At 40.4% G+C, this 13,875-nt stretch overlaps 1 protein-coding gene across 1 annotated transcript in view; it reads right to left on the bottom strand.

Annotated features, from left to right (window-relative positions):
• The window catches only part of SIPA1L1 (signal induced proliferation associated 1 like 1), a 206,339-nt gene that overhangs the window by 40,787 nt on the left and 151,677 nt on the right, over positions 1–13,875 (bottom strand). The window contains exon 11 of the mRNA XM_063289841.1: positions 11,558–11,839. Coding sequence (XP_063145911.1) covers positions 11,558–11,839 — 282 coding nt within the window. The remainder of the gene's footprint in view (positions 1–11,557; positions 11,840–13,875) is intronic.

Raw genomic sequence — 13,875 nt, 5'->3', positions numbered from 1 at the left:
TTGATTATAGAAAGGCCTTGGGCTGATCATGTCAAATTGTGGAATGTGCTTAGAAAAATGGGAATCCCAGAACATCTCAACGTCCTCATGCAAAACTTATACAAAGGTCAGGAAGTCAAAATCTGGACAGAACATGGTGAAAACAGAATGGCTCCTGATCAGCAAAAGAGTGAGACAAGGCTGTATACTCTCCTCATATTTATTCGATCTATATGCTGAATATGTGCTGAGGGAAGCTGGATTGGAAGAAGATGTGTGTGGTTTTAAAATTGGAGGAAGAAACATAACCCATTCTATGTTGATTACAATATTCTGATTGCTGAAAATGCAAATGATCTGGAAGCTCTAGTAATGAAAGTCAAGGAGCACAGTGAAAAATTGCTACTTAACTATAAAGATCAAACTAATGATAACAGGAACCAGACTCAGAACTGACAATGATGATACTGAAGTGGTAGATACCTTCTGCCTCTTAGAATTGACGATCAACAGAAAAAGAACCAGCAGTCAAGAAATACACCACAGAGTAGCACTTGGTAGAATAACAAATAAAGTCTTGTAAAACAGAGGTCTGCAATCTTTTTGGCACCAGGGACTGGTTTCATGGAAGACAATTTTTCCATGGACCGGAGGGGGGGGGATGGTTTTGGGATGATTCAATTGCATTACATTTATTGTGCACTTTATTTCTATTATTATTACACTGTAATATATAATGAAATAATCATACAACTCACCATAATGCAGAATCAGTGGGAACCCTGAGCTTGTTTTCCTGCAACTAGACGGTCCCATCTGGGGGTGATGGGAGACAGTGACACCCAAAGTGTGTTGTTATGTCCAGTCTACTCTGTAATCTCGTTTTGGTTGCTGTCGCTGCAGAAAACCCTGCTTCAAAAAGATAGGATGTTGGAAATGGAAGTGGGCTTTTCAGTGCTTTTGTGGCAATCTCAGGTTATTCTGCCTTGACTTTAATCCAGAACGTATGGAGATTTGAAGTCTCAAACATACTTTTAAGGCCACCGTCATTTGCGATCTCAAGCAGTTGATCCTCTTCTAGCACAAAGTCGATTCACCTGGCTTATTCACAAATGGGTTGCGGATCCATTCCTTCCCAGTTCGGGGGTCTTTTGTGGTTGGGAAGTAATGCTCAAACTCTTTTGAAAGCTGAGATAGGTGATCATGCACCAGCTGGGAGAAAGAAGGCCCTGGTTCAGTCTCTTTCAAAATCTCTGCTAATGTTTGAAACATGTCAAAAGTCCCAATGTTCACTCGTCACCCCCATAATTCCAGTTTGGCTTTGAATGCAGCCACTTTATGTGCCGTCTTGAACACAGTTGTCGTTCTCCCCTGAAGTGACAGATTGAGTTCGTTGAGCAGGTTGAATATGTCACACAAGTAAGCAAGTTTTGCGACCCATTCCGTGTCACTGGAATGTGCTGCCAGTGGTGACTGTTTTTCTAAAAGAAATCTCTGGAGTGGCTCTCAGAACTCAAAAACTCTGGCCAGTGATCTACCTTTAGAAAGCCATCTCACTTCTGTGTAAAAGAGAAGACGTGTGTGCTCTGCGTCCATCTCCTCACAGAGCTGCGCAAACAGATGTGAGCTAAGGGCATGTACTTTAATGTGGTTGATAATTTTAATCACATCCTGCAAAACGTTTCTAAGTTCAGGTGACATTTTTCGGCTAGCCAGCATTTATCTATCGATGACACAGTGTGTAGACTCACATTCAGAAACGAACTACTTGACCCGAGTAGTGAAACCAGAAAGCTGTCCAGTCATGGCGGACGCTCCATCCATGCATAAACCCACACAAAATGACCAATTCAGTTTTCCTAATATGTAATCGTTCAAAGACTTGAATAGTTCTGCAGCTGTGGTGTTGGTTGGCAACAAAAGTGCACATAACATATCCTCATGCATATCCTCCTGAAAAATGTATCGCACAAAAACAAGCATTGTTGCCTTGTTGTCAACATCGGTAGACTCGTCAACCTGAATTGCTTACCACGGTGAGTCATTAATCCTCTCTAACAATTGTGCCTCAATATCCTCTGCTATTTCATCAATTTGTCTAGTTATGGTGCTAGCCGAAAGAGGAACACGCGCCACCTTTTGAACTGCAGCCTCTCCTAAAAGTTCACAGCAAATGTCCTTAGCAGCAGGCAGGATCAATTCTTCACCAATAGTAAAGGGCTTCTTAGCTTTAGCAATGTGGTTAGCCGCTAAGAATGATGCTCTCAGTGCAGACACATTTGATGAAGTGGTGTCCTTCAATAATTGCTTCTGTTCTTCGTGTTCACGTTTTTTTCTTTTGAAAAAAGGCTTGTCTTTTAATGCAGGGTGCTTGGTCTCCATGAGGCAAAGCAGTTTTGAAGGTTTCATGGCTTCATTGGATAGCCGGTCGCCACATATTATACAAAATGGGCTTGGAGAATGTGAATCACCTGTTGCAATGAACCTGTAATTTAAGTAGGACTGTTGGTATTTTCTTTTAAATGAAGCTTTCTTTTTGTTGGCAGTCTCAGAGTCTTCTGCTGTCTCATCATTGGGTCTTTCCCCCTTTTCAAAGAAGCTCTCCAGAGATGTTTGTTTTTTACTCATTTTGGCAAGGGGTAGTTTGTGGGATTACCAAAACTGTGACTGAAACAAGTGTGCAGTGCAGGAAAGAAACGGAAGTGGTAAATAAAATGATGGGCAGGCCACGTGCGGACTAAAATAAGTGTTGGATTCTGGCTTCTCATAAGGAGGGTGCAACCTAGATCTCTCACATGCACAGTTTACAGTAGGGTTTGCACTCCTATCAGAATGTCTGTTCTGAACTGTGACTCGACACGGAAGGTGAAGTAATAACCTTTATTAATACAGTAAGTGTGATACAAGTTCAGTGGTTAGTTGCTGGTTGGCAAATGGCAGGCTTGGCACGAAACTCAGGATGGTGGTAAGCAGGATAATGGCTTGGCAAGGTTGTGCTGGCGAAGGCAAGGCTTGGTAGATTTCACACTGGATCCAAGCAAGGCTTGGCAAGATTCACTCGGGCAACAACAAGACTTGGCAGGATTCACACTGGGTACAACAAGGCTTGACACAGAGTACTTGCATGCTTGCCAGGAGGGTTGAAGAGCAGAGTCCCTTCCAGAAAGCCAGCAAAGTCAGAGCAGACGCAGCCACAGAATTCCTTGGATTCACAAGGCACACGTCAGGCACTAGGACCGGCACGGAAACCAGCAGGTTCAGGGAAGGAGCTCCAGCCTGGTAAGCCTTGGAGGCTTCGGCAGCAGCGCAGTAGCAATGGAGGCAGTGGTGGAGAGTGGAGGCGGTGGAGGAAGGTAGGACTTGGTGGAGGATGGGTCAGCAGGGCTGGAAGTGGCTGAGGGCAGCGAAGGTGCAGGAAGGCAGGCTTGTCTGCCGGTCCAGCTGTGCAAGGCTTGGAATGTCTTCCCAGTTCTGGATCCTAAGAGGCAAGGTCAGGAAGCTGAGTCTGAAGAACAGTTGTCCCCGACAACATGTTCCTCTTTTTCCCGACCTTTTATTCTTTTTCTTAGCGCCGTTTGGAGATAGCAGCCAATGGGCTTTCTTTCTTTTTGGTGCTCTTTCTAACCATCAAGCTGGGCTCTGTTGCAAGCTTTCTGCCGTTGCTGCAGAGCTCAGCACTTTTCCTGTAATTGCCGCAAAACTAAGACTGCATTCTAACAAATAATCTACTGCTGCCGCTGATCTGACAGGAGGTGGAGCTCAGGCGGTAATGCGAGCGATGGGGAGCAGCTGTAAATACAGATGAAGCTTCGCTCGCTCACCCACCGCTCACCCCCTGCTGCGTGGCCCAGTTCCTAATAGGCCATGGACTGCTACTGGTCTGCGGCCCGGGGGTTGGGGACCCCTGTTGTAAAAGATATTCAGATGCTGTGATGTCTCTTACTCACAAAGATCAGAGTGGTGCAAGCAATGGTTTTCCTTGTGACAATCTATGGAAACGAAAGCTGGGCTTCGAAGAAGCAGGATAGGAAGAGTATTGACTGTTTTGAACTCTGGCGTTGGAAAATACCATGGACAGCCAAGATACAAACAAATGGATCATCAAACAAATCAATCCAGAGTTCTCACTCAAGGCACAAATGACCAAGCTCAAATTATTACACTTTGGACATATTTTATGACCAAAATAGCTTTCTGGAGAAGTTTATAATGCTGGGAAAAGTAGAATGAATGAGAAAAAGACAACCAGTAGCAAGGTGGATGGATTCAATTACAGTGATGACAAATTCATCTTGAAAGACCTGAAGGAGAAGGCTAGGGATAGATCCTCACGCAGAAAATCTATCTATGTCGTTGCTAAGAGTTGACACCGACTCAATGGCACATGATCAATCAATCAATTATTATTTAATGAATATATTTCTATACCACTTACTAATACAAAAATGTATTACAATATAATGATAAAAAGAATAATTATAGCACTGTATAAAACATTTATTTAAAAAGCTGGTGGTAAGAAACAAAACAAAATATAACAAAAACATTCGGGGAATGCCAGATTGAAATGTTAAGTCTTCATTAGGTGTTGAAGTAAATTGTGGTATTTCTCATCTTCATTAGTGGCATTCTGTGATTCTCCCCTCCTCCTGTTAATTGAAGTTCTCCTCCATATCCTTGGTCTATCTAGCATCATGCTTTTAATATTCTTAAATATGTCTTCTGAGAAATCCTTAGGCATGCTCATTATTCCTTCATGTTCATTAAAATAAAAGAAAGATAATTTTCCATACTAGCAGAAAAATAGCATTTTTTGTTTGTTATTGCAGCATATATGGGCACCAGTGGGGAATACACATGAAACATGATCACAGGCCACTCTTGTAATTATACACAGATGGCAATTCAGTAATCTACTTCTTTATATAATTTATATGGCCGCCCATCTCACAACAGTGGCTCTGAGTGTGTGTGACAAAGATTAAAACCAACAGTTTTAAATAGCTCATGATACCCAAGATAAACAATACTTCCCAATCATAAAGTCACCACAACAGCAGAGCTTCCCTAACCTCCTGGCCCCGGTAGCAGCAATGGTATGATATGTACCCCAGCCAATTACTGTGGATACTGTATATGTCCCCAAAAATTCTCTTGCACCCAGAACATGTTTAGTTCCCGTAACAACAGATTGGTCCTCCTCCTCCTCTTCTAAAAATAGCATACAAAATATGGTGGATACATTATTGCAATAGGGTTCAAAGGCATTAGAAAATGTAAAGATCAGTATCTCATAGCTTTACTGTGTTACTGTAAAAACTTCCAACCCATATACTTACAACAGATGCCTTCTGGAAGTCATGTTTCAGGTTCACCTCCATACAAACTCATCCCTTTCTTAATCAGCTACATGGTAAATTATATCACTAATGCTATTTCTTTAAATCAAAATACTATATATTAGAAAAAGACAGTATGGCAGATACTATTTTGCTAACAAGGGTCAGAACTACCTGTGGTATGTAATCCCTATGACCAAAATGGTATAAACATACCAGAATTCAAAAATTTGTAGAGATAATCAAAGCAACAAAATCCTGTTAAGATTATCATGGTTAAAGGTATTTAAAATTGTTCATTTTATTTTGTGGAAATATAAATATGGAAGTTAGCCCTGATACAATACTTAATGTGAATTCTCTAAACCTCTTCTGGAAATAGAATTCATTTATTCACAAAGTAAAAATCTATTTTCAAAATTCATTAGCATTATCAGATAAAACCAATATATTATGTTCCAATAATGCAAGTTTTTGACTTGGAGTGCAGCAGGACTAAGGGCTATATAGATGCAACAGTACCAAAGACTGAACATTTAGTTTGGCTTTCTCATTTGACACGCGAATAGGTGATATGTCTACTCCTATGCCAGAAAAAAAAAGTTTTTCTTTAAGTTATCATATGTAGCAACATTTTCTCTGCTACAAATTAATTTAATTCTGGTTCTGATAATTGGAAAAGGTATTTGGATCATGGATAGCTAAACACAGCATCTGGTACTGAGGCCTTGAGATTTTGGAGGGTCTACGAAAATAATTTCAAATATTTAATATTCTGGAAACTTATACCCACAGATATTATTTATGGCATGACTGATGATGCAAAGTAAGTAAAGTAATGGGACTTGGGAAGGGGCCAGGTGTGTGTGTGTGTGTGTGTGTGTTTGTGTGTGTGTCTATTTTACAGAAGCTGTAACTATTTTAGAGCTTACACATCAATATTCTGTTCTGATTTCTGACTTAAAAAGCTAGGAAACTTGTAATGACAGGGAGATTTAGGTCACTTTCCCTCCTTCACTCTACTATATGAACATAAGGAAAAAAGATTGAGACCAGAATCACAGTGCAAATGTGCATTTCAGAAATGACATCTCTCTCCATTACACGTCTGATCCATTTGGTTGTTGTCTACTAAATTTGCTGAGGAATGCTCACTTTGGCAGTATTAATTTTGGGTGGTTCTGATGAGCAAACAACCACTATTAAATTACCTAATGCAGATGGGAAAACTTTCTTTAAAAATTATTAAATGCTACCTTAAGCACAATAAATAAATAAATAAATAAAATGAGTGAATGCAACTGGCATCTCTAGAAGTTATGTACTGTATAATTTTGACCAAATCAGTACTTAAGACTTGGATAAGTTACTGGAGCTTTAGTCCCAATTTTTTCCTTGCAATAATTAAATTCTAGCTATAAAGCCACAAAGGAGTAAATTTTGACTGCATTATGAGGCAAGAATCCAATTTCAGCAACTGTGAGATCCAATAACTGAAAACCAGTCAGCTTGGATCATTTCTCCAGACTCGGATCTACAGCACATATTAAGTGAAACCAGGCTCTGGGCTTTGCATTTTTTAAGTTTTCACAAGTAGGACAAACATACCTATATCCAAAAAATTATTTTGTAATTCATGCTAAGGTTTTATAGTACACAGAAGAATTTTTTGCAATTCTTCTTGGACTTCTTAAAATATTTACATCTGTTGTTGCTTCTGAGCTGGCAGAATGCTTTTGTTCTCTGCTTTTGCCTCCACAGTGCAATATTGCTGATTTCCCCACAATCTGCATGGTTCTTGAATTAAAATTACAAAATTAGCTGGATAACAGCATGAGCAGAAGTGAGTTAACGAAGTGTCAAGCACTACTTCCAAAAGAGTAGACTATCAATTTAGTGCTTTTATGGCATGTTTAGTTGGAAGCCCCATGGGTCATGTTCTACTTGTACAGTATAATGAAACATAAATAATTACAGAATGTAAGGGATTGGACTCCATGTAGTTCAACCACTTGCCCAGTCCAGGAATCCGCTACGACAGCATCCTCAAAAGTTGGCTATCCAGCCTGTTTAAACATCTCCAGCAAAAGAGAATTCACCACCTCCTGAAGCAGCACAGGATTTCATTCGTTTTTCTTGCAGATTTGTTACTGTTTGTGATCTACCAAAACATCCAGATCCCTTTTGCATATATTGCTGCAAATATGGTCCTCCCCAACTCATATTGTTCCTATCTGAGTGCAGGACTCTGCATCTGTTCTTGTTGAAATTCATCCTGTTGGTTTATGCCTACTGTTACAGCTTAACATCCTCCTGCAACTTGATACTATCCCCCACTTTTGAGTAGTCTACAAATATGAAAAACATATATAGTATGCAACTCATACTTTCTCCTACTTTGACATGGAGCCACAGATGCATACTGGTTAGTTATTGTTGTTTAACCACCTCCATCCATCTAATGGTAGCATAATCGAGATGACATTTTGTCATCTTCTCTGCTAAGATCTTGGAGTGGGGTGGGGGGAACACTATAAAATATTTTAAAATCAAGGTACACTTTATTCAACACATTTCTGTGGTCACCTAAACTATCATTCTACTAAAAAAGGAGATCATGTTTATTTTGCAGGATTTATTCTTGATATACCCATGCTGGCTCCTGCCAAGCAATGCATTGTTTTGGAAAAGCTCACAGACAAACTGCTTAATAAAATATTCCAAAATTTTGCCTGGTATTGACATTAAGATAATTGGTCTGTAGTTGCCTGGGTCCTCTTTATACCCTTTTCTGAAGATAAAAACAATTTTGCCCCTTCTCCTATCCTTTGGCACTTGATGATTTTTCAAAAATCACAGCCAGCTATAAAAGCTCTTCTTTACAGATGTGGGCTTTTGTGCCACATTCATCCATCTCCCCACTTGACTTTTTTCCTAACTTCTGGAGGCTTCTTGTTCCCACCGTACCTCCAAAAATGCTTCCTGTTTCTAATTCAAGAATTTCCCAACTTTCCTGATAAGCTGGGTTGGGCAGTTTTGCCCTTAGTTCCTTCACCTTCCCTTTCAGGAGGGCAGTTTGACTGCATTTGTTACATAAATAGTTCATGTCATTTTCAGGAAGAAAAGTAAACATGGCATATCCCTTACAGCTCACAAGAACAGTTTTCTCCATCATGTTCCTCTTATAAACAAAACAACAACAAAAAGAACTCCCTCCTCCTTGAACTCCCCTATCAAACTCCTGTTCGCTTAGTGAACTCTCTCTCTGGGGAGCTGTTTGTCTTATGTGTTCCAGCTGCCTCAACCAGGTCACCAGCAAAGAATGCTCCAATCACACACTTCATTTCTTGGTGGTAAGATCTATACATCAGCAGAACAGTCTACCTATGGAGGTTGTGAGTTCTCCATCTCTGCAATTTTTAGGAGGCCAGACAATCATTTCTCATGGCTTATGTAATCGCTTTTCCTCACTCAAAGAGCGACTCTGGGCGGTTATTAGACTCTCCACCTTCTTGACTCTTGCTATCTTTTCTGCCTCTTTCCTCTGCTCAGTTTAATCCGCTGCCAAACTTCTGTTTGCTTTTCCTGTCCATTCACTCAGTATGCTGTGATTTCTTAAGGAAGTTACTTGATCAGAAAATGAAATAAGATTAATTTCAGCAAGATTCATTCTTGACAATTACATACTGACTTTTGGTATTTGCTTCACTGCTTCCAAATCTACAGATCAGTCTCTTTATACTGTAGAATCTTCCCTGGCATTGATGTCAGACTGACTATTGTATAATAGGGGTGACCACAAAGCAAGAAGGTTGTTCTGTTTCAAAGCCAAAACATATAGTGGTGCTTAAAAGTTTGTGAACCCTTTTGAATTTTCAGTATTTCTGCATACTGTAAATATCATCTAAAACATGATCTGTTCCCCATACAAGTCCCAAAACTAGATAAAGAGAGCTCAATTAAACCAATGAGTCAAAAACATTATCCTTGTTCCTTTAATTATTGAGGAAAATGATCCATATATGGAGAACAGATCATGTTTTAGATCATATTTATGCAGAAATATTGAAAATTCAAAAGGGTTCACAAACTTTTAAGCACTGCAGAATTATAGCTCAGAAGTTCTGCCAAACAGTTCAGGGTGAGCTGTGGTTTGGCAGAACTGAACATTTTGGTTGTTCCTAATTTCAGTCAAGAATAAATCCTTGGGTAAACAGGGCAAGATTTAGGTCCTTACTCCTCTGTCCTACTGTCCTTCACGTGACCTATGGGTTGGCCTGCCATCCAATCTTCCCGGAGCCTTCCTTTCTCTACCACTCCTTATGCTGTGACTGGAGCCAAGGACATTGTTAGCAGCTAAGTAAAGGCAGAGAAAGGAAGGTCCTGGAAAGAATGTGGGTGCATGGGATGGGCAGATGGACATGTAGCCTACAACTGAAGCCAAGGACACTGGTCACGGCTATCCAATCTGCCCACATGCTCCTAATTTTCCTATTTCCCCTTAGCCACCACTCACTGCCATTTATTTGGGTTCTGATTGCTCTTTTGTCCTGTTCTTTCGTTTAGAGATTTTGGTAGAATACTTGCTTTTTATTGAAAGACTGAACCAAAATAGGAATTGAGTTGCTATGTCTTTTCTTTGTTACCTGCTAACATTTTACCATCTTCAGTGAACAGCTGGTATACTGATAATTTTATTTTGATTTTCTTTTAACATACCTAACAAAACCCTTTTTGTTATTCTTAGCATCCTTCACTAACCTAAGCTTATTTTAAGCTTTTGCTTGCCTGATATATCTCTACACTCTGGGTATCTGTTGGTACTCTTTCTTGGTGACTGGGCATTCTTTAACTCTCCTATACGTGTGGTGTTTTTATTTTCAGTTTCTTACATTTTTTGTAACCACATATTCTGTGCCTCAGTATCCCCTATTTCCCCAAGATTTTAAGTGCAGTGGATTGACAAAAAAACAAATGTCCCACTTTGGCAAGCCTAAGTATTTTCTACTAGCACAAAGCATCATTGAATTCATTATTCTTCAATAAAGTCTACTCCCAAGTAAGAATGCATTGTAGCAGGCATCTTTCCCACTTAATCACTTTGTTATCATCGTAAGTTAAATCAGTCAACCAACAAATTACAACTAACTATAAACTGCCAACATTCCTAGTACACATGAAAAACAAGCAAGCAAACAATGAAGCAGTAAGAGAACCATAATCTACTGGCCTATCAGAACAGAAATAAGTATTTATTGTGAAATCACATGACATATACTTTTAAAAAAGTGATTATTTTCAGTTGTAAAGCCTACCTTTTAAAGAGTAAGATGGAGGTTGGAAAGACAATCTGTCACATCAAAATGAATTCTACATGAACTTTGCTGAAATTTGATGGAACATATGACAGCCCTAAGATTGTGTACATCAGTGTCAAATGAACTGGAATTAACAGCCATATCTTTAGGAATGCTAGCTGTGTCAGTCCATAATACATATGAAGAATAAGTAACACCAAATACTAATCGATCATAAACAAATATAAAAGCTAACTCACTATATTGGCTTGACCTTCTCCCTTGTTTTATTTCTACATCTGGAGGAATGGAGAAATACTAACAAGTTTCGAATTACACTTGCTTTGTAATATAGCAATTTTGAAAAAATATGGAATGAATAAGCATGTTCACTGCTTTTACATGTTAAACTAATTGTGAATAGAAGAAATGAAAGAGCAAACACTCCAGAGATTTTACAAACTTTCCTCTGCTGAAAAAGAGAATCCCAATAAAGTCTAAAATGACACCTTTATGGGTGCTTAAGTAGAGAACACAGCTTTACTGTCAGAGGTTGGGCAAGTGAATATGGCACACATGAAGTCAAGGACACTCATGGTGGGGATGGGTAGGGAAGATAGGAGAAAGAAGGCCCTAGGAAGGTCACAGGCAAGCAGTAAGCTAATAATTATGTTTTCTCTAAAAAGTAATTGGGAATAAGTCAGAAGCAGAACCAAAATTATTTAAAGAATGCAAATGTAATTGTTTACAGTTAATTTAATGTCTTCTTTAAGATTCCAAATATATTTTTTTTAAAATTGGTCTGGTTAAAGAATGGAGAGGTAGCTTTGTGACTGTTTTCTTTTGTTTGATGAACTACCTATTTAACACTCTCTTTACACTTTGGATTTAAACATTCTGTTACTTCCACTGCAAAAGAACACCCCAATGTTAGTCTCATACCTTCTACTCTCCAGTGGACGGCCGTCACTAGAAATACTGCGTGGAATGTTGGCGGCCCGATCTGGAGGAGGCATTTTTCCTTCACCTTTCCCTGAGGCAACTCTAGTGGTAATTGGGCTTTGCATCTGTGATGGCATTTGCTGAACATGAGATACTTGTCCCTTGTTAGCATTTCTCTGCCACTTGTTATTATTTCTGAATGGGAATTTGAACTCGTATGGAACTCCACCATCATTCATTTTGTATTCCATTACTGGCATGCGATGAATTTCTGAAAAACTTCTGTAAGATTGAAAAGAAAGGTTAAACAAAGTGTGAAATAAAGGGAAAGCATGTGCAGTGCATTGTATCCTTATAAAACAGCAATGAGAATATCTTAAGTGTAAATACAAGTATGAAACTCACAGACTGTTATAAGTTAGCTCCAAATACAATACTTGTAGCTTGTATTTCTGGGGTGTTTGCAGCAAGCCATGGTTCTTCAGAATGACAAAACATGTAATCACGATGCAAGTCTTATCCTTTGCATGCAATTATCACAGTGCAAGTGCAAAAGGGACAGTGTTTGAGTCAAAATATCTTTTACCGTTTTTTCCCTTGCTCTATCCTGTGAACACGCATAGGGGAAGGTGGCATCAATAAAAACTACTGTCATGTTTCCTTTCCAATTTCTCAATTAAATCTAATGATTTTCTACAAAGGGAAACTTCCCTTCTGCTTATTGACGAAGTTACAGGAACATAATTTAACATCTCCATTCAAAAGTAAGCCTCAAAAACTGGATAAAGAATTAACACCTAAGTATTCATAATTCAGTGAAAATGTGACACTTGAGCCTTTTAACTGTGAATCTATGGGTAAATCACCTCCAGCCAGAAACATAGCTCTTGCATTGTATTCTAACTTTTGAATCCATCCCAAGGGTAGAGTCATGTTACAATAATCCAGTGTGAATTATTATTAACTTTCTTATCTGAAATTACTGAAGTGTGTCTATGTGACAGAGTGGGTTCAAATTCTCAGATGTAACAAACTAAATCAGCGGCTTTTTTTTTTTGTGCCTTTGATTCAGTTTTTGACTCCAGGAGACTGCCTTTGCAAGTCCCTGCAGTTTCCTTGGCAAGAAGGAAGTGGGTTGCTATTGCCTGCTTCCTAAAGCTGAGAGTGACTGGCCCAAGGTCACCCAGCTGGCTTTGTTCATTGTTTCAATGTTCTGGGTACATCGTAACGTTTCGCATGTCAGTTTCCTGATCCGTGTCTGTCATTTGCTGGGAGGAGTATTTCAGCCGTGCCGGGCTGTAATCTCGTTACTGTTACTCTGGAATGTGTGTTTGGGTTATTGTATGTGTTCAAGGTTACTTTCCCAGGCCAGTGTCTAATGCTCACCAACACCTGGGAGGGGGTGGTTGCTATGGCGGGGCGAGGGGTGGGATCGGGTTTGGAGCGAGGGTTTTTAGTTTGTATTTGGCGCGCTTTTACTCATTCTCAGCTTTCTCTGTATTTGCATACTATTCTTTCAATAAATCAGTTTTCATTCAGAACCTACTTGTGGACCTGAGTATGTTAGAATAGGCAACCATTACATAAAGCTGAAAATCCTCAAAAAAAAAATTTTCCGCTAGCCCCTGTCCAGACTTTACTGTGAGGGGAAGCGCTAGCGATGAGCGAGCCAAAATTACAAGAGATGGAGAGCGAGGAGTCGAGCGAGGGGGAACCGGACTCCACCGTGGTAAGAGCAGAAAAGATACCCCGCAGCGAGACCCCGCAGCGTTGTGAAGAATCCAGTCCTAGCCTGAGGGGTGAGGAGGAGCACAAGAAAACCCCAGAGACGACCGGCACCTCGGCCGGGGGCTATATCACCTGGGATGAAGCCTCGGGGGCTCTGCCAGGGGCGGCTCAGGTGTCCTGGAAGCAGAGGTACCCGCTGTCTCCAAATGTGGTGAGAAAAGGCGCACCCGAGGGATCACTAACCCCTGACCGTATAAAGCTGATGGAGGCTAAATTGGAGTCGGTCGAATACATGTTAAAGAGTATGTCAATGGCATGGGGTTCACCAGAGAGAGGACAGGAGGGCTCCAGTCGCAGGCATTCCACCCTTGTCACCCCCGACATCCCCACGGGAGAGAAGCAGGGCACGGCACCGTGGTGAGGCGAGGGCTCCGGTAGTGACGATCTCGAGATCCCCTCTGGCAGAGAGGAGGTCCCTGGGGGCGGTAAGGAAGGAGAAGCGCCCAGCTCTGGCAAGGGGGCCGCCCAGTGCGGGGATCAAAGATTTTACCGTCAAGTTCGATGGGGACCCCACCAAGTTGTCCTTCTTC

The sequence above is a fragment of the Candoia aspera genome, chromosome 1, assembly GCF_035149785.1.
Source record: "Candoia aspera isolate rCanAsp1 chromosome 1, rCanAsp1.hap2, whole genome shotgun sequence".
Lineage (NCBI taxonomy): Eukaryota > Metazoa > Chordata > Lepidosauria > Squamata > Boidae > Candoia > Candoia aspera.
Note: the sequence above shows the minus strand (reverse complement) of the source record. Positions and strands in the feature narration are given on the sequence as shown.